At 44.0% G+C, this 27,334-nt stretch overlaps 1 protein-coding gene across 4 annotated transcripts; it reads right to left on the minus strand.

Moving 5' to 3' along the window:
- Nucleotides 1–3,828: 3,828 nt before the first annotated feature.
- Nucleotides 3,829–20,241, minus strand: SNX12 (sorting nexin 12). Of its 4 annotated transcripts, none has more exons than XM_080652897.1 (4): nt 19,822–20,241; nt 7,473–7,568; nt 6,504–6,628; nt 3,829–6,099 (listed from the first exon to the last, which is right to left on the minus strand). In XM_080652897.1, exons 1-4 carry the CDS (start codon nt 19,984–19,986, stop codon nt 5,997–5,999), a joined length of 489 nt encoding a protein of 162 aa, XP_080509023.1. In that variant the 5' UTR covers nt 19,987–20,241; the 3' UTR covers nt 3,829–5,996. The 4 variants fall into 4 exon arrangements, with proteins under 4 accessions (XP_080509023.1, XP_080509024.1, XP_080509026.1 ...); XM_080652898.1 differs by having other exon boundaries at nt 4,251–6,099; nt 19,834–20,133; XM_080652900.1 differs by lacking the exon at nt 6,504–6,628 and having other exon boundaries at nt 4,252–6,099; nt 19,834–20,117.
- Nucleotides 20,242–27,334: the final 7,093 nt, after the last annotated feature.

A 27,334-nucleotide genomic window follows, 5' to 3' on the forward strand; every position in this document is an offset into this window, starting at 1 on the left:
TTACCTTCATTTTCACTATATCAAGTAATTAATGATCTATATATAATCACTTAAAATCACCACAGGAAGTACCCATTTAAAGGAAGCCTGCTGTGATTTAAAGAATCCTTTTATGCCCTAGTTGGTTTGACTCAGTGGATAGAGCATCGGCCTGTGGACTGAAGGGTCTGGGGTTCAATTCCAGTCAAGGGCACATGCCCAGGGTTGTAGGCTCAATCCCCAGTAGAGGGCGTGCGAGAAGCAGCCGATCAATGATTCTCTCTCATCATTGATGTTTCTATCTCTCTCCCCCTCTCCCTTCCTCTCTGAAATCAATAAAGATATTTTTTTAAATGAACAAAAAATATTTTGTATTGTTAATAATTACACTTTTGTGTGTTTTGTAAGGAATGAGTTTTCTGTTCTCAAAAGCATAGATAGATAATAAATATATAATACATAGAACAAGGAAAGAAAATAAAATTAAAATAGGGAATAATTTTTTATACAAGCAAGGCAAAAATAGATCTAAGAATTAGGGGTGGTATGTGTTGGGGAAGGGAGTGGCAGAGAACCACAAGCTAAATTAGTCACAAAGTGTTTATATTTTATTAATATCTTTTAAAATATATATTTATTGATTTCAGAGAAGTAGGGAGAGTGAGAGATAGAAACATCAATGATGAGAGAGAATCATTGACTGGCAGCCCCTGCACGCCCTTCACTGGGGATCCATCCCGCAACCCGGGCATGTGCCCTGACCGGGAATCGAACCCTGACCTCCTGGTTCAAAGGTTGACACTAAACCATTGAGTCACGCTGGCCAGGCACAAAGTGCTTGTATTTTAAAAGTAAACATGGAAAGGCATCCAAATTGGAAAGGAGGAAGTAAAACTCTCATTATTTGCAGATGACATATTATACATAAAAAACCCTAAAGACTCCACCAAAAAACTACTGAATAAAGGCAGCCGATCAATGATTCTCTCTCATCATTGATATTTCTATCTCCCTCTCCCTTTCTCTCTGAAATGAATAAAAAATATATTTAAAAAAACAAAAAGTAGCCCTAGCTGGTTTGGCTCAGTGGATAGAGCATCAGCCTGCAGACTGAGGGGTCCCGGCTTTGATTCTGGTCAAGGGCACATGCTGGAGTTGCAGATTCAGTCCACAGTGAGGGGGCATGCCGGAGGCAGCCTATCAGTGATTCTTTCTCATCCTTGATGTTTCTATCTCCCTCTCCCTTCCTCTCTGCAATCAATTAAATTTTTAAAAGAATGGAATCTTCTTTAAAAAAAAAAGTAGTTTTGACTTCCCAAATGACACGACCCCTACATCCTAGTATTCTAAACCTTTTCCCAAAAACCACTTTGTGTAGGAAGCCATTTTAAAACACATTGAAAATATCTACCAATCAACTGTTCTCACCTTTCTGCCTGCATCAAATCTATTTCAAATAAAAGAGTTCAATTGAGGAACAAAGCCTATTAAAGAAAAAGTATTTCTAGGTGGTACGTGTGGGTGTCTTAGAGTACAAAAGAAATACACATGTGGAGAGAAACCAAGATGGTGGCATAGGTAAACACCTAAACTGCTGCCTCACACAACAATTTCAAAACTACAACTAAAAGACAAAACGGACATCATCCAGAACCACAGGAAGGCTGGCTGAGTGGAGATTCTACAACTAGAAGGAAAGAGAAAAGCACACTGAGATTCACAGGAGCAGCAGAAGGCAGATGTACGGAGGCGCACGTGCGGAGAGGGCTGCCAACTGAGTATGCAGCTGGCTTTCTCAATCGGGAGGGAGACACAAGCTCCCGACTGCTCTGAACTCCAGGTCCGGGCAAGACTCTGAGGACCCAGACTCATTCGGGGAGAAACTGGACTGTCTGGCAGCGGGCGAAACTCGAGGGTGGCTTTCTCTCAGAGGTGCTTGCAGCGATTACCACGGGACACTGAGACCCAGGGGCCTCTTAGGGCAGGGCTGATGGGAAGCCATCACTGTTTGCTCTGCCCTGAGATCCTGCCCCACGAAGCCATTGCTCTCTGCTCTACCCTGAGACTCCGCCCCATCCAAGCTGAGCGCAGAGGCTTTTGCATATGAATGGCCTGGTCCTTTGAATTCTAAACTTACCTAACAAACTGCAGCTGAGTCAGTGAGACCCAGAACATCCAAAAGAAGGCCCAAGGCCCTGCAGCAGCTTGCACTGCTTCACAGCTGGGCCTCATCTGGGCACCTCCAAAACCCAAACAAAGAAGAGGAATCTGCAGATCTCTCTGTAGCTCCTGCTGGGTGGCCTCAGGCAGAGGCTAAATTAGCACCTCCATGGAGATCCAAAAGCCAGTGCACCCAAGGGTCAGAGTGGGACCATCCAGATTATAACCCCTCAAATCCATAAGGGACACACTCAGGGGGCAGACTCAGTGAGCACCAAAGCCCCACTGAAGCATAAGAGTGTCTCCAGCACAGAAGTTCTCCCAGCATAGACACAGCTGATCCTCACAGCCTATTGGCCTGGAGGTCAATTCCTCCCAGTGATACCAACAACAACCAAGGCTTAACTACAAGACTGTGCACACAGCCCACAAAGGGGTGCACCAAGAGTGTCCACCTCAGGTAACTGGGGAGGCTGAGCCACTGGGCCCTATAGGACACCTAGCACACAAAGCCACTCTATCAACTCAGGGAAGCAGCCAAAATGCGGAGACAAAGAAACAGGTCACAAATGAAAGAAATGGAGGAAAGCAAATGACTGGATATAGAGTTCAAAACCATGGTTATAAGGTTTTTCAAGAATTTTTTAGAAAAGGCCAATAAATTTAGCGGATATCCTTGAGGATATGAAAGAGGACCAACTAGAAATTAAGCATACACTGACTGAAATAAAAAATATTATTCAGAGATCTAACAGCAGACTAGAGGATCGCAAGAATCAAGTCAAAGATTTGAAATACAAAGAAGCAAAAAACACTCAGCCGGAAAAGAAAAAAGAATCCTAAAATTTGAAGATAGTGTAAGGAGCCTCTGGGACAACTTCAAGCGTACCAACATCCGAATTATGGGGGTGCCAGAAGAAGACAGAGAGCAAGATACTGAAAACCTATTTGAAGAAATAATGACAGAAAATTTCCCCCACCTGGTGAAAGAAATAGACTTACAAGTCCAGGAAGCCCACAGAACCCCAAACAAAAGGAATCCAAAGAGGACCACACCAAGACACATCATAATTAAAATGCCAAGAGCAAAAGACAAAGAGACAATATTAAAAGCAGCAAGAGAAAAACAGTTAATTATCTACAAGGGAACACACATACTATTGTCAGCTGATTTCTCAACAGAAACTATGCAGTCCAGAAGGGAGTGGCAAGAAATATTCAAAGTGATGAATAGCAAGAACCTACAACCTAGATTACTTTACCCAGCAAAGCTATCATTCAGAATTGAAGGTCAGATAAAGAGCTTCACAGATAAGAAAAAGCTAAAGGATTTCATCACCACCAAACCAGTATTATATGAAATGCTGAAAGGTATTCTTTAAGAAGAGGAAGAAGAAGAAAAAGGTAAAGATAAAAATTATGAACAACAAATACATGTCTATCAACAAGTGAATCTAAAAATCAAGTGAATAAAAAATCTGATGAACAGAATAAACTGGTGAATATAATAGAATCAGGGGCATAGAAAGGGAGTGGACTGACAATTCTCGGGGGTGAAAGGGGTGTGGGAAGAGACTGGACAAAAATGGTACACCTATGGATGAGTACAGTGGGGTGGGTAAGGGCAAAGGGTGGGGTGGGAACTGGGTGGAGGGGAGCTATGGGGGAAAAAAGAGGAACAATTGTAATAATCTGAACAATAAAGATTTATTAAAAAAAAAAAGAAATACACGTGTTTATGTAACATATACCACATGAACATACACACACACACACGTGCACACACACACACACACAAACAAACACTAAATATATTCTGCCCAAATTAGCACAAACCCACAAGCTTAAAATCAACTCTCCTAAATCTGATGCAAATCATAGGTACTGATCCCTATGGCTACTTCCTGCGAACATGCATTCATTACCTCTGTGACAAAGTCAACTGCTAGTTGCAAGGATCAATAGATAACACTATGGGCAGCTAGAATTCCGCTTTTTTTTTTAAATGTAAATGAAAATCTTATTACCTCAGGAAATTCACCATGTTGTATGATTTCTGCATAATACTCAAAAATATCCTAGACAATTAAAAAAATTGGACAACAGAGGTTTGCTTCACAGTGGTTTAATATGAACAGAGTTGAATATGACATTGACAGAAGAATGAACAGTTTGCTGAATAAAAGCCCCGAGTCAGGATATATACACAGCAGAAATGGGGCCTCAGACTCTCAGCACTTGTGCACAATGAAGGAAGGAATCTTTTTTTAAAATCAGTAACAGAGGATATAAATCAAAAGGCCGCAACAACACCAATAATGGAGAGGTGGGAAAGGGAGCAGAGCCTCTCGGTAGGGGCTGCACAGCCCTGGCACAGGCTCAGCAGCTGAGAGCTCATCTATCACAGGGAATTTCAACATTTAGATGGACTCCAAATCCCATGTCAAAATCCAATCCTAATCGCTCTGATTATAATCTTGTCAGATTCAGTAATCCTTTTCCCAAGACTGTATGGAGAACTCCAATCCTTCCATGATAGGGAGTCTAAGCAAAGAGCCTCCACTTTTGACCTGACACCAGAGTTAACTTGCTCCCATCCTACCCCTTGGGATAGATATCAGGCCTCAGCAAACAAACCACTATGCCCAGGAAAGTTGCCAGTCTCAAGAAGGTGTGTCAGACTCTCAGATTTGGGAAATCCATACCCAACTGCTATCCCTACCTCAACTTCTGGGAACAACTTTGGAGTTCTATGGAAAGTAAGTGCAGGCAGTTCAATAACCCTGTGACCAAGCTGCGGAGGGCAGCAACAACTCGTTCCCTGAGCCTCATTCAACAGCTCAAAGTGCTTAGGAGAAGTCAGAGAATGAGTGATTTGTTCATGTGCTTCTGCCCTGTGGCAGCACTAAATGAGATGGGGGTGGGGGAGACAATGGAAGGAAGAGAGTGGTGATGCTCTTCCTTACCACCAGGAAATACCTAGAAAATGATCCATTCCTACCTTCAGGGAGTTACCTGATAGTGGTGAGTTGCCCCCACCTCTCAAGCCACCAAAACTGCAAAGCTTAATCCATAAAGTAACGGGCCTTGTGAAGGGAGACTGCTGGCCCATAATGACTCGCCTGCCGATTGGCAAGAACAGGTAGCCAGAGTGGGAAACCACAAAAGAGAGGGGCTAAACAACAGGGGCTCCCCTACTGCTCTATGGCTTTCTTCTGACTCTGAAGCAGCCGTGACAATGAGCCCAGAAAATCCACACACCTTGCTCCACACAACTAACTGCTTAAATTCTAGGAGGATTACTGCCATGAAAAGCAACAAGGGGGAGAGAAAGTAACAAAAGAAACTGTGGGGGAAAACTGGGAGCAGGCCTAAAGAAAAAAAGGACAGCTTCTGGATCTCTACCACCTTCCCAAAAAGGAAAAAAATTCATGCATGTAGGAAAAGCAGGGTTTTTCCCTGCTCATCATTTCTGGTTAAACCTAAGAGTAAGAAAAATCCCCTGGACTTGCAGCATCAGTATGTAGCCAAATGCCTCTCCAGCACAAGACCCCCGCCCCCGAGATTAGCCTTCTGGTGTGGGTAAATGCCCAAGAAATTGCCTTCCAGTCCAATCCTCCCATGCACCCCCAACCCCAAGCAAAGGGCATCTGCCTGTGGTTTCCCACCTCTCCTCAGAGAAGAGGTTCTATCAGAGTGTCCACGGTGTAGTGAGGTACCAAGGAACACAATGCCAAACAGTCTATCAGGCCAGGGGATGGGCAGCCAACTTCAGATCAAAGAAAGATAGAGAAGCTTAGTGTAAAAACCAATGTCATTTCAGCAGGAAAGTAGAGGGCAAGTGGTGAAAGGGGCTCCTACTGGCGCACCTTCCCGGGGACGTAATTCCTGTCAATTGCCTCCTCCTGCAGGAACATATGTAGGCAGCGTTCGTTCTGAGCCAGTGGGTGCCCCGCAATTCTATAAAGAGATTAAGATGGTTATCAGTAGTATTTGAGATGGGAGAGAATTTGCAGATGGATGGGGGTGTGGACAGGGGAGGAAGGACAAGGTCAGCCCTGAGGTTCGAGCAAGCAGCAGACAGCAACAGGACAGCACTTCAACCCTAGTGTTGTAGAGAGGAAGAGAGATAGAGGGGTAAGGTAGGGGAAAATCCCTACACACATCAACATGCAGTGCTTTCTCAGGCCATGAGGTACAAGATCAGAATTCTGCTCAAATGAATGGCGTTTTACTGTCCAGTCACCCCACCACACAATAGGCACTACATCATATTACCCATTACAAAAGAGGAGATAGACTAAACACACAGAAAGACCAAGATGGAAAAAGTAGCTAGAGGAGCCCCCAGGAACTTGGCTTACTTGTTAATAAACTGTTCGAGGCCCTGCCTCCTTTCTTCAATGAAGGACTCCTCAAAGATCCCTTCATCTCCTCGAAAAGGGAGCTGCCGCTTTAAGGCTTTCCCAGGCAGTGGTGGTACTACAATCTGCAGGCAGACGCAAATTATAAGCCACATGGGAGAACTCAGAGAGGGAATGGGATGGCAATGCACTGTATACCACATTTCCTAAGGCAGAGGGTCCATCCTATCCCCCAGCCAGCAACTTGCCAGAACTGATCATAAGAATAGTCAGGATGGCTCAGGTCAAAAATTAATCCATCCCTAGCCGGTGTGGCTCAGTGGATAATAAGTCAGCCTGCAGACTGAAGGGTCCTGTGTTCAATTATGGTCAAGGGCACATACCTAGGATATAGGCTCAATCCCTGGCCCTCATCAGGGCATGTGCGGGAGACAACCAATCAATATGTCTCTCTCACATCGATGTTTCTCTCTCTGTCTCTCTCCCTCCCTTCTACTCTCTGTAAAAAAAAAAAAATATATATATATATATATATATATATATATATATATCCTTGGGTGAAGATTAACAAACAAAAAATTAAACTGTTTGGGTGGGAGGACAGGTTTACCATCTCAAAAGAAAGGAAATAAACTCCAAATACTCCTCAGTTTAACAATCCACTACCATCCAAGAATCTAGCTAGGCCTTTCCTGCCAATATACTTTCAATTTTTTGCATCTATATGGGTTAATTTGTATGACTTTACTAGCCACTAAGTGAAGTAATACTTTCTTTTTAAGATTTGTCCTGAAATTACCTTTCAAGTTTCACAGATTATCACTCAGATACAAATTATTGGGACTTGGTAGCTAGAGTGTGCTCACCCTCTCCATTGCCTTCAAGATTTTATAGACTCTGATCATAACCCCTTATCAGCCTATAGAGATCTTGTCCTCCAAGGGTGCCACACAGGGAACAGGGCCATACCTTACTATCTCGTTCCAGCTCATTTTTTAGCCATTCAAAGTCACTGTAGCGCCGCCGTACACAGGACTCCTTCAGCTTGAAGATAGGTAGGTTTGTCTACAGGGAAGGAAGAATGAAACAAGAGAGATGGTAAGTAATGTTCAGCTTGTGGTGACCATATGTCAGAGCCACATGGACAGGTCCTAATGAATAACTCCTATGGACCATGCTCCTATAACCCTTTCAAAACAGCACCAGATGAATATCAATCCTTACCACATCCAGGCTTGTCACAGTTGGTGATTAAAAGTCCCTTGCTGCTTAGAATTTTTCCAACAGACTTGAAGTTATATGTAAACTAGAGGCCTGATGCACGAAATTCGTGCAAGAGTAAGCCTCCCTTCCCCCGGCTGCCGGCACCGGCTTCCCTCTGGCACCTAGGACCCAGGCTTCCCTCTGGCCGCTGGCAGGCACTCAGGACACGGGCTTCCATCACAGTCCCAGCTTCGTCCAGAAGGTCATCTGGAAGGACGTCTGGTCTAATTATCATATTACGCTTTTATTATTATAGAATAGAGGCACAGTGCATGAAATTCATGCACTGGAGGGTAGAGGGGGTCCCCTCAGCCCATCCTGTGCCCTCTTGGGAGAGGCTCCTTCCACCGCCGCTGAGCTCACCAGCCATGAGCTGGCTTCTGGCTGAGCGGCGCTCCCCCTGTGGGAGTGCACTGACCACCAGGGGGCAGCTCCTGCATTGAGCGTCTGCCCCCTGGTGGTCAGTGCACATCATAGTGAACAGTCATTCCGGTTGTTCCCCTGTAATAGTCGCTCAGGCTTTTATTATATAAACTAGAGGCCCGGTGCACGAAATTTGTGCACAGGGGAGGGGAGGGTTGGCCCTCAGCCCGTTCTGCACCCTCTTCAATCTGGGACCCCTCAGGGGATTTCCAACTGCCGGTTTAGGCCCAATCCCTGCAGGCCTAAACCGGCAGTCGGACATCCCTCTCACAATCTGGGACTGCTGGCTCCTAACCGCTTGCCTGTCTGCCTGCCTACCTGATCACCCCCTAACCGCTCCCCTGCCAGCCTGATCATCCCCAACTGCCCTCCCCTGCTGGCCCGATTGCCCTCAACTGCCCGCCCCTGCTGGCCTGATCGCCCCCAACTGCCTTCCCCTGCAGGCCTCGTCACCCCCAACTGCCCTCCCCTGCCAGCCTGCTCTCCCCCAACTGCCCTCCCGTGCCAACCTGGTCACCCCTAACTGCCCTCCCCTGCCAGCCTGATGGCCCCCAACTGCCTTCCCCTGCAGGCCTCGTCGCCCCTAATTGCCCTCTCCTGCTGGCCTGGTCTCCCCCAACTGCCTTCCCCTGCTGGCCTGGTCACCCTTAACTGCCCTCCCCTGCAGCCCTGGTCGCCCCCAACTGCCCTCCCCTGCCAGCCTGATCACCCACAACTGCCCTCCCCATCTTGTGGTGGCCATCTTGTGACATGAGGGCAGCCAACTTGTGATGATGTGAGGGTTAAATAAATATGGTATGCCTATACCATGGAATACTATACAACAATGAAAAGAATGTGAAAGCCCTCACCGCTTGGACTCAGGGATTACAGCCTCAGCCTTCAGACGGACTTAAGGGTTGCAGATTCCATTCCAGTCAAGGGCACGTACCTTGGTTGCAGGCTCGATCCCCAGCCTCCTGGGGTGTGAACGGGAGGCAACCAGTCGATGTGTCTCTCTCACATCGATGTTTCTCTTTGTGTGTCTCTCCCCGTCCCTTCCATTCTCTCTAAAAAAAAAAATCAATGGAAAAAAATCCTTGGATGAGGATTAACAACAATTTTAAAAATGTGAAATACTGTGCCAGTATGGAGAGATATTAAACATTAAAATCAAGGTACAGCCCAGCTGGCATGGCTCCATGGTTGAACATCGACCTATGAACCAGGAGGTCACGGTTCGATTCTTGGTCAGGGTACATGCCCGGTTTGCAGGCTTGGTCCCCAGTGGGGGGCATGCAGGAGGCAACTGATCAATGATTCTCATCATTGATGTTTCTATCTCTCTCCCTCTCCCTTCCTCTCTGAAATCAATAAAAATATATTTTTTAAAAATCAAGGTACAGAACAGTATATATAACTTGCCTCTATTTGTGTTTTAAAAGGGATTTGTATAAAAATTAATTCAAAATGGATCAAAGACCTAAATAGAAGATCTGAGACAATAAATTACATAAAAGAAAAAATAGGTACTAAACTCATGGGTCTTGGTCTTAGAGAAGATTTTATAAATTTGACCCCAAAGGCAAGAGAAGTAAAGGCAAATATCAAAATAAAAAGCTTCTGGACAGCAAAAGAAACCACCAACAAAACAAAAAAGTAAACTGAATGGGAGATGATATTTGCAAATAACAGAGCTCCAACAAGGGGTAAATATCTATATCTATATCTATATATATATATATATATATATATATATATATATATATATATATAAAAAGAGGTAATATGCAAATTAGGCCAGGACACCGTAACAGTCACGACCAGTCAGAAGGAGGCTGCACGCGCAGGTGAGGCCCAGAGTGGAGATGGAGACAGAGACAGGGGGGCCTGCCTGAGCTGCCGTGCCGCCGCGCTGGCTCGGGCAGCCCCAGAGTGGACACAGGCAGGGGGAAGGGGGTTCCTGGGGCAGAAGTCAGGCCTAGGTCCGCGGCGGCCGGCACTGAGGAAGTCAGGCCCGGGTCCAAGCCACCCACGGCAGCAGTCAGACCTGGGTCCACAGCAGCCTGAGAAGTAGGCAAAGGACAGACCACTGAGGGTCTTATATACCATAGCAGAGAGCTTAGATTTTATTCAACAGAAGGAGGAAAAGTGAAGAATGTCAAGCATGGGAGCATCCTAGTCTTGCTTTCATTTTAAGTGAACCATTCTGGTGGCTGTAGGTAGGATCAATTTAGACAGCTCCAGTGTTTTTAGGCCCAAGAAAAAGAGAGACTGGTGTTGGGAACTAGGATTAGACAGAGGCAGTGGATCAGAGACATATTTATGAGCTATTTGGCTGATTACACAGGGATGAAAGCAAATGGTATTAGCCCAGGTTTTCCAGTTTGGGCAACTTCGTTGAATGGGTGATTCTAATAGTTGGGAGAAGGTATCGAGGAAAAGGAACAGTGTAAGGGAGCTTGCTTAGTTCAGCAATAGCCAAACCATTAGGACAGAAGACAGACTTAGTGCTCTTTCTTTGCTGCAACGTTTGTTTTTCTGCCTTCAGCCACCACCATTTAAGGCTAATGTGCCATCTTTTCTCCTAATCTAGGATATTATCTATCTACTACACCAGTGGTCGGCAAACTCATTAGTCAACAGAGCGGCAAACCGCGGCTCATGAGCCGCATGTGGCTTGCGAGCCACAGTTTGCTGACCACTGTACTACACATTCCTATCACCTAAATTAGCTTTCCTGCATGATCCCTTAAAAATACTTATGAAAGTCATTCAATGCTCTGTGAGTATGGGGACTTTCAAGATGTGGGAACATTATGAGCCTATATAGATTGATAAAGAGATTTTGGGTGCTCAATTTTTAACAATAAAAATCAGATACTGGCCAAAGCCGGTTTGGCTCAGTGGATAGAGTGTCAGCCTGTGGACTCAAGGGTCCGGGGTTCGATTCCGGTCAAGGGCATGTACCTTGGTTGCGGGCACATCCCCAGTAGGGGGCGTGCAAGAGGCAGCTGATCGATGTTTCTCTCTCATCGATGTTTCTAACTCTCTATCCCTCTTCCTTCCTCTCTGTAAAAAATCAATAAAATATATTTAAAAAAATCAGATACTGAATGTGGTCATGACAGGCATAATTTTAATGAGCCAATGTCTCTTTACTGAAGTGTCACACTTCAAGAGATCCTCTCAAATAATACAATGCATAACACTCATCTGGGTTGCCTGTTAAAATGTAAGACCACACCTTGAAAAACACTCCTTCTAGAGCTCATTTTGGTGGATAAATCTCCCTCCAAGCAAAGCAATCCTATATAATAAAAGTGTAATATGCAAATCAACCGAACAGCGGAACAACTGGTCAGTGGGGGGTAGGGCCAGTGAGCAGGTGTCACCAGGCCAGCCAAGGCGCATGCCAATAGGCAGAGGGAGGGGACGGCGATGGGGTGGGGGGCGGCAATCAGTGGCGTCAGGGCGATGGGGGCTGGCACCATCCCCTGATTGCCCGCCTGGTCGCCTCCTGCAGAGGGAGGCCACAGGCGGCAGCAGTGGCAGGGCGATTTGGGGCAGGGCCGCCCAGCACCATCCCCAGATAGGCCTGCTGGGGTTGCCTCCTGCAGAGGGAGGCCACCAGTGGCCACGGCGCAATTGGGGATGGGGCCAGCCACTTGCTGCCCACGCCATCCCAATCGGCCCGCCGGTCACCTCCCACATTGGGAGGCCAGACTATGGCTTGGGCCTGCTCCCCACTCCCCTAGGCCGTCAGTAGGACATCCCCTAAGGGCTCCCAGACTGTGAGAGGGGGCAGGCTGGGCTACGGCCCCCCCCCCCAGTGCACAAATTTCATGCACCAGGTCTCTAGTCCAAAATTTATAAAGAACTCAAACAACTCAACACCAAACAAACAATCCAATTAAAAAATAATGGGCAGAGGACCTAAACAGACACTTCTTCAAAGAAGACATACAAATGGCCAACAGATTATGAAAAGATGCTCAACTTCACTAGCTACTAGGGAAATGCAAATCAAAATTACAATGAGATACCACCTCTCACCTGTCAACAAGACTAGTAATAACAATGTTGGAGAGGTTGTGAAGAAAAAGGAACTCTCAATCACTTCTGGTTGGAATGTAAACTGGTATAACCATTATGGAAAACAGTATGACAGTTCCTCAAAAAATTAAAAATACAGTTAACATATGACCCAGCAATCCCTCTTCTGATTATCTACCCAAAAAAAACTTTGCAAAGTTTTTATTTATTGACAAAGATATACACACGCCTATGTTCATTGCAGCACTATTCACAGGGGCCAAGACAGGGAAACAACCAAAGCGTTCATGAAATACTGCCATTTGGGACAACATGGATAGACCTTGAGAATATTATGCTAAGCGGAGTAAGTCAGTCAGAAAAATCTAAGAAACAACCATATGATTTCACTCATATGTGGGATGTAAAACAAACTCATGGGCACAGACAACAGTATGGTGATTACCAGAGGGAAAAGGATGGGGAGAGGTTAGTAAAGGGTTAGAGAAGCCAAATATATGGTGATGGAAGACTTTGGGTGGTGGGCACACAATGCAATATACAGATCCTGTACCGTAGAAATGTACACCTGAAACATGTGAGCTTATTAACCAATGTCACTCCAATAAATTAAAAAAATAAAATAAAATAGCCCTGGCCAGAGGGTTCAATGGTTAGAGCATCGAGCATCGGCCCATGCACCAAAGGGTCTCTGGTTCCATTCCCAATCAACCCACATACCTGGGTTGCAGGTTCGATAGCCAGTCATAATCGATATTTCTCTCTCTCTCTCTCTCTCCCTCCATCGCTTCCACTTTCTCTGTAAAAAGCAATGGGAAAAATATCCTTCTGTGAGGATTTAAAAAAATAAATAAAATAAGGGATTTGTATATATATATATATATATATATATATATATATATATATTTATTTATTTATAATTATGAATAAAAATATTTATGAAAAGATACTGCTAATAGTGAGTGACTTTGAATAATATTAAACAACTGAAATGGGTGGATCACATTTTTTATTGTACAATTTGAATTTATCATGTGCATGTATTACATTTTCAATTGAAAAGTGAATTTAAATTCCCTGTAAGGAACATGAGATAAGCACCTCAAAGGTATGCCTTCCTCTGATTTTCCTGTCCAAATCCTCTCCATTCTACAAATTCCAGCTCAAGTCCATTTTATCTGGGAAATCTTTCCTGTCAATACCAGATTAATTTATTGGCCTCCATTTTCTTATGAATTCCTATGACAATTATACTAGTACTTTATTTTTTAATCATTTTTGACAATTATACTTTAGTATTAAGTACTATAGTTTTATGTATCACTAGAGGCCCGGTGCACGAAATTCGTGCATGGGGGGGTGTCCCTCAGCCCAGCCTGCACCCTCTCCAAACTGGGACCCCTCGAGAGATGTCCGACTGCCTGTTTAGGCCCAATCCCACCTAAACGGGCAGTCGGACATCCCTCTCACAATCCAGGACTGCTGGCTCCCAACTGCTCGCCTGCCTGATTGCCCCTAACTGCTTCTGCCTACCAGCCTGATCACCCCCTAACCACTCCCCTGCCAGCTTGATCAATGCCTAACTGCTCCCCTGCTGCCCCAATTGCTCCTAACTGCCCTCCCCTGCCGGTCAGGTCACCCCTAACTGCCCTCCCCTGCAGGCCTGGTCACCCCCAACTGCCCTCCCCTGCAGGCCTGGGTCCCCCCAACTGCCCTCCCCTGCAGGCCCAGTCACCCCTAACTGTCCTCCCCTGCAGGCCCGGTCACCCCCAACTGCCCTCCCCTGCTGGCCTGATCGCCCACAACTGCCCTCCCCTGCTGGCCATCTTGTGGTGGCCATCTTGTGTGTTGGAGTGACAGTCAATTCGCATATTACCTCTTTATTATATAGGATGCTCACCTTGCTACCTAACTATAATTTCATTGAAATCAAAAGCCATGATTACTTCTGCATCCCCTTAAATACAGATATACAAGGTATTCAATAAGTATTCAATTGATTAATAGAGGCCCTATATATCTTTACCCTTTCCTCATCTAGACCAGTGGTCGGCAAAATGCGGCTCGTGAGCCACATGCAGCTCGTGAGCCACATTAAGTTAGCTAAGCATAGCTTACTCCCTGATATAAATCAGCTTATTCCCACATCTTAATCATTGAGAATTTTCCTAAGACTCTAATGGCAACACGGATCCTCAACAAACAAAAAGCCCTGATTCTAACTCTTGTCTAGAAGTTCCAAATGGAAATGGCCAACCACATCTATTAATGCTGACTATATTTCCTACCAGCCAATTCAGATCAGCAGATGGAAATAAAAGGAACTAATTTCTCTTTCTCCACAACTGCCTCAGGTCAGGAATAGAGCATCTTGGAGCTATGCTAGAGCTTCATGCAATCCTCACTACATTATGCTTTGTAATCCTCAAGCCTGGAAATTACCTTTTCAGGATCCAGGTCTAGGTATAAGTAATCAAAAGCCAAATAACTGGCCAATATACATAAGTTACAAGTCTACCCAAGGAATGAATGTCAATGAGTTAAAGTAGAGTGGGTACATATAAAGTAGTATTTTATTATCTAAACTGTTCTTTAGAAGAATAAATAAGAAACTGGAAACAGTAGTTTCTTCAGAAAGAAGAACCTCTGGAGGGCAGAAGAAGGCTTAATTTTTATAGCATATCTTTTTTATATCTTTTCATTTTTGTACTATGTGCCTGTATTAACTATTCAAGATAAATCATTATAGAAAAAATTCTCAGAATCCTGCAAGAAAAATATACATGTATCAAATCATCACATCATAAAAGTTAAGTTTATACAATGTCAATTATATCTCAATAGAACTGGAGGGGGATGAAATAATCCTGCAAGAAAAGAAAGCTAGCTTGGCCAGTGTTGCTCAGTGGTTGAGCATGGACCTATGAACCAGGTCACAGTTCGATCCCCAGTGGGGGTTGTGCAGGAGGCAGCTGATCAATGAGTCTCATCATTGATGTTTCTACTCTCTCTCCCTCTCCCTTCCTCTCTAAAATCAATAAAAATATATTTTTTAAAAAGGACCAAAGAAAAGGCTGAGTAGATTCTTCCCAGACAACCAAACCACCCACTACCATTCTGTAAACTTCCTCCTTTGACTCACAAAAATGCTGTTCTTTCCCTACCCCCAACAGGATGGTGACAATAATGGCCTTTCATCTCAGCACCTAGCTGTCTAAGGAAGGGGCTATGTCAGCCATGGGCAAACTACGGCCCGCGGGCTGGATCCGGCCCATTCGGCTGTTCTACCTGGCCCGCAGAGCCGAAAGAGCGGAGGGTTCTCTTGCTCTCCCCTCCGCTCCTTCACCAGCAGCAGTGTTAACATGGCTCGGGAAACATGGCCGCAGCTCCTTCTTCTGAGTGGGCGGATTTATATCCGCCCATTCAGTAGAAGGAACAACCTCTCAATCTTCCAGAGGCTCCTTGTAATGCCCGGGGACGCGTCTCCCGACATCACCCTGGGAATGCGTAGACATGTTATCGTGGTGATGTAGGGAGACACGCCCCTGGAGAGCACAGTATCAGAGCCTTTCTGAGGTAAGATTAAGAGCTCTACTCAAACACAATTTTTTCCTGTTCCCACATTCTGTACATCACAATGACTTGTTAATAAAACAACAAAGACTTTCAGCTTTTAGGGCTTGTATCCACTGCAGTTTTTTTTCCCACTGCGGACGCGCGCAGCAGGGAAAAAGACACACAGAGGACATGTCACACTAGCCATGCTGCGGCTGCATTTTTTTGCTGATACGGATGCGGTATCAGTAATGCTACCGTGGCCACTAACCGCATGTGTTAGCGGCAAAACAAATGCATTTTGCGCTGCGTTTGCTTCTCCCCCTTGCGCCTGTAAAAATGCGTGCTACAGGGCATTTGTGTTAACATGCACCACTGCACATTAGCATCAACGCTGGTGTTAAAATGTTTGAAATGAATAAAACTATTGAAATAAAAAAAAAGACCGTACCCTTTTATGTAATGATGTTTACTTTGAATTTATATTAGTTCACACAAACACTCCATCCATGCTTTTGTTCCGGCCCTCCGGTCCAGTTTAAGAACCCATTGTGGCCCTCGAGTCAAAAAGTTTGCCCACCCCTGGGCTATGTTCTAGGACTAGAGGCCAGGTGCATGAATTCATGCATGAGTGGAGTCCCTCAGGGTGGCCTGCAGAAATCAGGCCCCAGCTTGCACCCCCAGCCTCACAGCCCCGCAGCCCTGCCTGGCACCCCGCCTTGGCCTGCCACCACCCCCTCACCTGCTCCACCATCCTGCCTGCGGGGCGATCGGGGCTGGAGGCCCCCCCACCCGGCTTCCTCAGCACCTGGGAGCCGGGCAGTGGCCCCGCCCCCCCGTCCCCCCCCACTGCTCGCACCCACCTTGACCTGGCACCGCCCGCTCACCTACTCCACCATCCCGCTGTGGTCCCGCTCTCATCAGGGCCCATTGGGGCCGGCAGCGCCTCCACTGCCGCCCGCTGCCAGCGCCACGTCGCTGACACCCGCCATGTTCCACGCTGCCCCCTGATGGTCAGCGCACATCATAGCGAGCGGTTGAACTCCCGATGAAACTTCCGGTCGAACGACCGCCCAACGGGAGAATTTGCATATTAGGCTTTTATTATATAGGAGGATAGTCTCCCAGCTCCAACCTACAAATCATGGCAGGATTGTGTAGTATAGGTTATAGAGTCCTTTGGCTCTGATCAACACAGTCAACGGATAGGAGAGAAGATGAAAAGTTCAAGTCTGCAGGACAAATGACATTTGAAAATTTCCATACACATCATGTCAAATCACCAGGACACCTCTCCAGTCTCTTCACTTCTTTGGGGGAATGGGAGGGAAAGAATTCTTTACGGAGCAAAATGAAAGAGAACAGCTTTTATACAAAGAAAAAAAGTCAGTGCCATCTGCTTCTTCCATTCACAATGCCTAACTCCCAAAGTCCTACTCTCTGAATCTCATGCACTCTATAATGCCTACCATGATCAATCATTTAAAATAGCAATTTAAAACCAAATTATTTTAGCAACTTTTCCCAAAACAGAGTTCAAAACATTAAAAGCCTCTAAAGCAAGCATGTCAAACTCGGGGGCCCACAATGAATATTTTTGCAGCCCAAACAATATAACGGTATGTAAGAAACATTTTAATAAAAATCTCTAACTTAATTTTTACAATATCCTGTTATACATAATTATTAATAACAAACTACATCGTTTGCTAATGACTGATTACTATAATCGTGTTGCATTCATTTCCCTTAAGTACCTTACACACAGGCGCACCATTTCTCTCCACTAATACTAGCAGCGAATATTTTAGCAGCTGATTGCCACATCATTAGTCTTGTACTAAATTGTTTGGTATGCTCAACAGGAAATATTTCACTTTCGGAGAACAAGAAAAATAAGTTTATTTGTGTTACGCTTATTAATTTGTGCAGTTATTAGATTATTATAAAAATATTTTTAAAATATTATTATATTATAAAAAATATTAATTTTTATTAAAATATTCTATTATTTTATGTTAATGATTACTCATTTATTTTAGCCCTTTGTATTCAGCATGTCTCTATTGAAATAAACCTACGTTTCTATGAAAATTGAAGCTTTGGGGTTTTTTTTGTGGCCCACATAAACTTAACCTTATTTTGCCCGTGTTAGCCTTTGAGTTTGACATGCTTGCTCTATAGCTATACATACTCACATAAACAACACAAATTAACTCAAACCCACAGAACGAGGAACTGCCACCAACCCTATTATCGCCATATAATTAGAAATTGTGGAAAGGAATGATAAAAAGCTTAGTTGGTAGAAAAACTCTGCTCGCTAAAGTTTTGCGACTAAGCACTGCCAAAGAAACTACAAAGGAGTGGAAAGAGTATGATGGGCTTTAGAGTCAGACAGAACTGGGTTCATATCCCAGCCCTGCTACTTATTAGCTATGTGTACTTGGGCAACTTACTTAAGCTGCATTCCTCCTCAGTTTCCTATGTGTAAAATGTTTTTTGTAAAGATTTGGAAACTAAAACCTAATTCAGTGCCAGGCACATAGTAGGCATTAGATGAACAGTCCCTGTTATTATAATGCCTGAGGTAGAGAGCTGGTTCATCCAAAATTCCATAGCAGAGGCCTTACACTGAACAAGTTATACCCAGGCTTCCTAGCTTTTACCATATTTTGAGGGATCTAAGTTCCATTCTTCCCCAAAAAGATGATTTCAAATAGTTCTTGTATAGATGAGTTGTCTCTTTTTTTTTTTTTTTTTTTTTTTTGCTATTCGTTTTTCTTTCTTCAGTTTGAACTTTATCAAACTTGGAATTTGGAGATCATCATTTCTCAATTAGATTTCAATGGCCAGGTAGGAGAGCAAATGCTCTCTTTCAATTCATTCATTCAAAAATGAAAACACATACACTCTTTTAGGTCTTCAAATGCTGTTTGAGCAGCATGCTGTCCACAGAGAATATTCTGGCCCTCTAGTCTGAGAAGAAAACATAAGGACAATTAGAAAAGGATTCTCAAACTCTTTTGCCTATAACCACTTCAACTGGCAAAGAACCTGCAAACCATGTACTCTACCTGCACATTCCATCCTTGCATTGTGGACTAAGAACTGAAGAATAAAGTACACTAGAAGAAGCCACTCCTGGGGCAGTCCTGAAATGTCATAAATTAAAGTAACTACACACCAGGGTCTGAATCCAAAGGTTAATCTAGGACAGAAAGGGCAAATGGCCATTCATATACACACACAAAAACCAACAATTGAAAGCCAATAAATATTGAAATGAACATTCTGTATACTTCAAATCTAAAGGTTAAGCACAGCATGAGAGCAGCGACTGACAATCCACCAATCCCAGTGCAAGGCCAGGTTTCACACTGAGAAACAGCATGTGGTACCTGAGAAAACTTAAACTGAAAACACTTCTCCTTCAGATGCTAATTCTACACAAGTCTGGGAAGCACTCAGTCTCAAGGAGACTCCCTTTATTATTCCTGCTCCACGAAGCCCACTGTCTTTCCTGGAATCTTACCTTCCCTTTAATCCAAGCTTTGCTTAACTTTATCAGCTCAGGAAGACCTCATTAGGAAGAAGCCGGGCCTTCCTGTCCTCCCTATTCAGACTAACTTCCCACAAGCTAAATTAGTTAGGGATCCCAGCAATATCTCACCTTGGCTTTCTATCCCCCAGCCCTCTTCCACGTTTCCTTCCCTCCTCTGTTGCTACAGTCACGATTCCTATTTCCTTACATTGCTCACTCAAGCTTCTCCATCCACCCCACCGTGTCTGACCATGCTTTACTTCTTGCTCATGAGTACTTGTTTTCCCTCACCCGGTCTGATATCCCCTCAGGTTTTCTGTAACCTCGGATCACAACCGAGTCTGCAGACCTCCCTCCAAACCTATTCAGCCCCGAGCCCCCAAAGACCCCTTCAAGCGTCTTCTGCACCGTTAGGAGCCCCCGCGGCAGTCTCCCCCCGCCCTCTCCGCCCAGCCGGCCGGTCCTCCCCTCAGCTGTCTCCCTCACCCCGTGACTCACCCGCATGCGAACCTCATAGGTGGTGAAGCGCGCGCGGCCCACGCCCACCGTCTGTGGATTAAAGATGTCGATCTCCAGGAAGTTACTTGGCGGCCCGTAAGCGTCGGTCAGGTCCTGTGGCTTCGAGTTAAGGCGCCGAGTGTCAGCTACGGCAGTGTCCGACATCTTTCCGAAGGAGAGACCGGGACCACGGAAGGGGGGGTGGGGGACACAGGCCGGAGGCAGGAGCGCGCAAGGCCCCTCCCGCTTGAAAATAACCAGCCAACACACAGACTGCGGCACCGCGCACGCGCGCGCCCACGCACGACGTACTCACGTATGCGCGCGCACGTCGCCCGGCCCCAGGGCCGACACTGAATGGTAGCCCTGCTGAAGGCTGGGAGTCCTGTACTGCAGAGACTTCATTCAGACTTCCGGGGCGGTGTTTGTGGCCCAGAACGCGCCACTCAGTATCCTGGGAGGTACTACTGGCGGGACACGCCAATCGCTGCTCCTCAACCCAAGAGATTGTCTTAGACCAGTCATGTATCAATCAGCAGTGGGCACTGCCCTGCACGCTAGGGTCCTACAATGATAAGCCGAAACCCCGTGACCTGAATAGGTCAGGGTTTTGTGCGAAAGTAGAAGGGTGGTCTCCAGAGGGTGGGGTCCCAACAACAGTAGTGAGAACCTAAAACGCAGCCCTGCTTCTCGTGCCACTGATAGTTTCACTTCCTGCCATGGGCAGTTGAGCGCTATCTATGGTACCAGGGAATCAACGAGGATGGGGTGAACAAAGATGATTTCTTATTCTCACCTCTCAGGAAAATTTGGGCATATCTTCATCCTCAATTTGTGGCCACATAAAAGTGAACCCAAGCTGTATTCAGATATGATTCTCAGCAAATTGAGGGCATTTATTTCATACTTTCTATCTCTACTCTGCAGAACTCCATACTTGGCACTATGAGGTTACTTGCAGCCCATAATGGAAATAGAATACATGTCTACATGAGAATGTCTATAGAAACATGAATATATGACTAACTTACATATGGTACACATGAAGGAGTAGTGTCCCACATTAAGAGTGGTGATTTTAGGTCATTCTTTTTCCCTCCCTGCACCTGCCGCCTTCTGCTCAGAAAAAAATGTCCTGTATCACTGATGGCTGAAATTCTTTCAACAGAGTACAAGGCCCTATAATGTCACAAGTTATTTAATTCAATTTAACCAATATCTATTAAGCAACTACTATGTGTCAAGCACCATGCTAAACACTAAAGACCTAGAGTTGAATAAGAGAGTCACTGCCCTCAAAGAGTTAACATTCTAGAAAAGGAGAGAAGTAAATAAAACTAATATAATGTGACAAATACAAAATAAGTGAATGTTCAAAGCAGCACATAGGACATTAATAATTGGAGGAATTAGGGAAGGCTTCCAGGAGGAGGAAACATCTGAGTTTGACACACATGAAAACACATAAAGGATAAATCAGAGTGGAAATAGGGAAAGGTAATTTTCTGCAGAGGGAGTAACATGCAAAGTCATCTGATAAGCTACAGCATGATTATTTTTAAGCAATTATCATCAATTCAAAGGATGTTATGGAAGGTCTTAGAGAAGTAGGCTGGCTAGGGATGGGCAGATGAGAGTGATCCTTCTTTATTAAGCAAAGTATCTCTGGCTCTATGATGTAGGTGATAGGGAGACACTGAAGTATCTTCACAGGAAAAAGACACGATCAGATTTTTGTTTTACAAGGATTATTTTTCAGGCAACATGGAAGATACATTTGAATCAAATATGACTAATTATGAAAGCATCGCCAATAACACTTGGAATAGGTCAGTGGTCAGCAAACTGTGGCTCGCGAGCCGACCACTGCCTTAGGGAAAAACATTTTAATAATGTACTGTCTTTACCTGAAGTCAAAACTTCTGGGTAAGGGTAATGCCAGTGGTCAGCAAACTCATTAGTCAACAGAGCGGCAAACCGCGGTGTGGCTCGCGAGCCGCAGTTTGCCGACCACTGGAATAGGTGGTGACTTCGGGAATGGAGAAAAGGGAAGAGATAGCACTGAGATGGAAGAAATAAAATAGATAGGACTTTGTATCTGAGTAGACGTAGTATAGCGCTTAAGCATATGAGCTATGGACTTAGGCTACGTGGGTTTAAAGCCCTGCTTCCTAGCTGTATAACACTGAGCAAGTTATCCAAGCAGTTTTCCTCATCTGTAAAATGGAAATTATAAAAATAAAAGCTACTCTGGAGCTTTTATGAGAATTCAATAAAATAAAATATGTGCAAATGTTCAGTAACTATTAGTTATTATTGAGGGGAGAAGGAAATTGAAAATGACTTCTAGGTTTCTGATTTAGGTAACTAGGTGGATGCTGGCACCACCAAGGAACACTGAACATTGGAATTAGAGAAAGTACGTTTGAAAGGGGAGACAATGAGCTCAATTTAGATAAATCTAGGTGTCTATGTGATATCCAGGTGGAGATTGTCAGCAGGCAGCTGGAAATACTGGCCTGGAGCTCAAGGGTGTGATTAGGGTTAGATAGAGATTTGGGAGTCAGCATAGGGTATTGAAGGAAAAATGTGAAGAGGCAAGGACAGAGGATTTAAAATTGCTGAAGGCATGCAGAGTTGATAAGAGCACAAATCTGTACAATCTTTCTGGGAGGCAAATTGGCAGTATGTATTTTTTAAATCCTTTGACCTCAAGAAACTTGTAATACTGGTTGCCTCAGGAGAGCACAACTAGAGAACAGGAGACAGATAGCAGGGAGAATTGTTTTTCATTTTCTTCTCACTTATGTTTAAGTATTTTTGTATTTTAAAAATATTTTAATGTTATTTATGAAAGCTTTTGACTCAAAATTTTCACTTTCAATAATTTATCCTGATGGGGTAAAGAGGGGACATCTGTAATACTTTCAACAATAAAGATAAATTTAAAAAAATAATAATAATTTATCCTGAGAAAATACTCAGATAATTGTTAGAGAGTAGCTGCACCTCACAAAATAACCTTGCAAGATAGAACACTGTCAGCTTTCTGAAGAATAGGATGACCCTGTAAATAACATAGTCATCAATAACATGACCCTGACATTAAAAACTGTTTTGTCTTAAATTGCCTGCTCTGCAAAAACAGGATGTGGTAAATGTGCTTAAAAGTGGTCCTGCACAAAGGGTCAGGGCTGCTCTCTGGACTCCCTGTGTGGAGAAAGGCAGAGCAGTCGCCGGCAGGCTAATAAAGGCTCCCCAAATTTTAATTTGGTCTGGACTCCAGTGGTCATTCACTCGCGTTTGCTCCACAACTATAATCACACAAAGATACCAGAATACCAATCTTGTCTTTACAAGTAAATAATTGTTCATTTTATACAATGTAATATTTAAAAGCCATTTTTTTCTAATTTGTGAATTTGTTTATATGACAGGTCTTACAAAGGAGTAGTGGGTTCTATATTTTACAGATTTTGTATCTCAGTCACTTCTATCATAAAACTCAGTCTCTTGAGCAACAAGTGCTGGCGAGGATGCGGAGAAAAGGGAGCCCTAGTACACTGCTGGTGGGAATGCAGACTGGTACAGCCACTATGGAAAACAGTATGGAGAGTCTTCAAAAAATTTAAATGTATCTTCCCTTTGACCTGGTGATCCCACTTCTGGGAATATACCCTAGGAATCCTAAAACACCAATCAGAAAGAATATATGCACCCCTATGTTCATAGCAGTGTTACTTACAATAGCTACAATCTGGAAACAGCTCAAGTGCCCATCAGTAGATGAGTGGATAAAAAAGATTTACTCTATGAAATACTATGCGGCTACAAAAAACAAGGAGCTCTTACCCTTTGTTACAGCATGGATGGACCCGGAGAGTATTACGCTAAGCAAAATAAGACAGAGAAAGATTAGTACCATATGATCTCACTATATGTGGAGTCTAATGAACAAAATAAACTGACAAACAAAATAGATCCAGAGGCTTGGATGCATGGAACAGACTGATGAATCTCAGAGGGAAGGGGGAAGGAGGGAATGGGAAGAGATTAACCAAAAAACTTATATGTATATCTCATGGACACAGACAATAATGAGGTGAAGGCCTGCGGGGAAGCAGGGTGGAGGGCCTCAAAGGGGGGAAAAAGGGAACATATGTAATACTTTCAACAATAAAGATAAATTTTAAAATACATATATATGCAAACCCCCCAAAAAAATATGTCCAGAGGTATGGATGCATGAAAGAATAACAAATCTCAGTGGGGGTGGGGGAGGACAGGAAGAGATTAATCAAAGAACGTATATACATATATGCATAAACCATGGACACAGACAATAGCATGGGAAGGTCTGGGGTGTGGTGGGGGTTGGGTGGAGGGGGCAAAAAGGGAGAAAATGGGAGACATCTATAATACTGTCAACAATAAAATAAAATTTTAGTTTTTATAATCTTGTCTTAAAAACTATATTTTAATTGATTTCAGAGAGGAAGGGAGAGGGAGAGATAGAAACATCAATGCTAAGAGAGAATCATTGATTGGCTGCCTCCTACACTCCTCCTACAGTGAGATGGAGCCTGCAACCCGGGCATGTGCCCCGACCCGGAATAAAACCTGTGACCTCCTGGTTCATAGGTCGATGTAGAGAGCCGCCTGGAAAGGCACATGGGCATTTCTTTAAATTGTTGTCAGCTGAGCCCAAGGCGACTGGCAGAGCCGCGGCTCGGTTACGCCCTCCGGGGGTGGGGGGTGTTATCAGTACTGACTTTTTACCTTTGTCCAGGTGCCGGGGAGCGGGCTTTGAGATGTAAATCCAGTCTAGCACCTAACACTGGGAATGAGTAGGACCTGGGCCCATCCAAGCTCCTTTGATCCTAAGTTTTTTGGTGAAACCCCCTTGTATTTTGGAATATAAATAAATGCGCTGCGTCGGCTCAGGGTCCCTGCCTCTCCATCAGAGAGGATGGCATCCCACCTGGCTCCCAGCTTTGTTTCGATCTTTCTATCTGGTCTCTTTCTTTTATTTCTTAATCCCCAGCTCCTCCACTCAGAATCGGACCCGTTCCTTTTCCGTGCTGACGCGGAAAAGAGAGAACACCTCTACTGGTCGACGCTCAACCACTGAGCCACTCTGGCTGGGCAATAAAATAAAAATTTAAAAATAAATAAATAAAACTCAGTCTCTTGTGTGAGTGGCCAAATTTGGGATTCTCCTATGTATCCATTTCAGATAATGTTCTATGCTCATTGATATGAAGTGATGCTCATGAAAAAGTGAAAAAAGCTGGTAAAAGTATTCTAATATGACAGTATTTGTATTTCTGAATATTATAATTTTTAAAGATTAGAAAGATATAAATCAAAATGTTGTCAGTGGGTTACCTCTGTGTAGTGGGGTCTCAGTTGGATTTTATGTTTTTATTTATAATTTTTAAAACTGTAAGCATATGTTATTTTTTAATCAGAAAAAAATATTACTATTTTCCTTTGAGAAAAAAATTAAAGGGCAGGCAGGCCCCGGCAAGAGATGCTTGTGAAAACCAGGAAGGAGTGGTCAGAGTTAGAAAGAGAAGGCAAGGAGACAAGAGTTAATGAGCTGAAGGGAAGGGATAAAAAAATGTTTCTGCCGTGGCCATGGAGCTCAGTTGGTTAGAGTGTTTTCCTATACGCCTAGGTTGCAGGTTCAATCCTCAGTCTGGGCACATATAAGAATCAACCAATAAATGCATAAATGGGTAGAACAACAAATTGATCTCTCTTTCTCACCAATCAATAAATCAAAAATTGTTTAAATTTTTCCAAGAGCAGCAAGTCAGTGGTTAACAGTGTTTAATATAGTAGAACAGTCAATTAAGATAAGGTCTGAGTGACTCCATTAGATTTAACAATTACCTAAATGAGAGCAATTTCAGTAGAGCACTGGCGGTAGAACCCAGATGGTGGTGAATTAAGAACTAAATTGGCCCTGACCGGTTTGGCTCAGTGGATAGAGCATCGGACTGCAGACTGAGGGGTCCCAGGTTCAATTCCGGTCAAGGGCATGTACCTTGGTTGTGGGCACATCCCTGATGGGGCGTGTGCAGGAGGCAGCTGATCGATGTTTCTAGCTCTCTACCCTCTCCCTTCCCCTCTGTAAAAAATAAATAAAATATATATTTTTTAAAAAAGAACTAAATCAGTCTACTGTTTAAGCCTTCCATTGTGTTCTTTATTGCAGCTATGTCGTTCTTCATCTCCTCTTGGTTCCTTTTCATGTTGGTGACATTCTCATTCAGCTCCTTATAATTCTCATTGAGTTGTGTGTATTTGTCATTGAGTTGTGTGTATTTGTCATACAGCCGTTAGAGCATCCTTATAACAATTACTCTGAATTTTTCTCTGGTATGTATAAAGAACATTATAACCTGATGAACAAAAAGATAGACACAGAGGCAGAGAAGCATTGAACAGACTGTCAAATTACAGCGGGAAGGCTGGGGGGAAGGGGAGGTAAGAGATCAACCGAAGGACTTGTATGCATGCATATAAGCATAACCAATGGATGCAAGACACTGGGAGGTGAGGGCATGTATGGGAGTGGGGTGGGGGGGCAATGGGGAGATATGGACACATGTAATACCTTAATCAATAAAAAAAAAGTTGAAGAATAAAGAACTAAATCGGGTGAGAAATGAAAACAACTAGTAGTGACCATTCGACCATTACCATTCATTTGAGAAACTTGCCTAAAAGAGGAATGCTAAGTGGCAATGCATTGTCAAAGGATTTGTTAGTGAGGGAAGTGATTTAACTGTGTTTAATAGCTGGGGGCGGGTGAGTTCATAGAAAGTGAGAAGTTGAATAGAAAAGAAGTAAAGAGGTAAGGCTTAAAATCAAATAGCCCTAGAATTGTGCAAGTTAAATTCACAATAAGGTGTAAATATCTGGCTTTTTTTTTTTAAGAGAAAAATTTCATAGGGTGGAGAGAGGAGAGTAGAGGGTACTGGGCTAATTAAATCCTTTGCAGTAATAACAAAATAACAGCTGTTACCAGCTGTTATGCTCAACTTTTTGCTTTTCACAAGAAGCTCAGGGCTTCAGAGTTACCAAGTGATGTTGGACAAGGCACAGTTATCCTCTGTACCGCAATTATCACACACACACAAACACACAAATAGCTGAGCTCTAGCTAGTTTGGCCCAGTGGATTTAGCATTGATCCATGAACTAAAGAGTCATGGGTTTGATTCCTGTCAGGGGCATGTACTTCTGTTGCAGACTCTATCCCTGGCCCTGGTAGGGGCCATGAGGGAGGCAACCAATAGATGTGTCTCTCTCTCTTTCTGTCTATCCCCCTACCTTCCATTCTCTCTAAAAATAAAAGGAAAAATATCCCCGGATGAGGATTAACAAAAAAAGAAAAAGAAAAAAAAAGTAGCTGAGTCAAATTTCTTGGCAAACAGGTAACATCAGAACTTGATGTGAGTGCCCTAGCTGATTTGGCTCAGTGGATAGAGCATGGGCCTGTG

The sequence above is a fragment of the Plecotus auritus genome (assembly GCF_963455305.1).
Source record: "Plecotus auritus genome assembly, chromosome: X".
In the NCBI taxonomy this organism is placed as follows: domain Eukaryota; kingdom Metazoa; phylum Chordata; class Mammalia; order Chiroptera; family Vespertilionidae; genus Plecotus; species Plecotus auritus.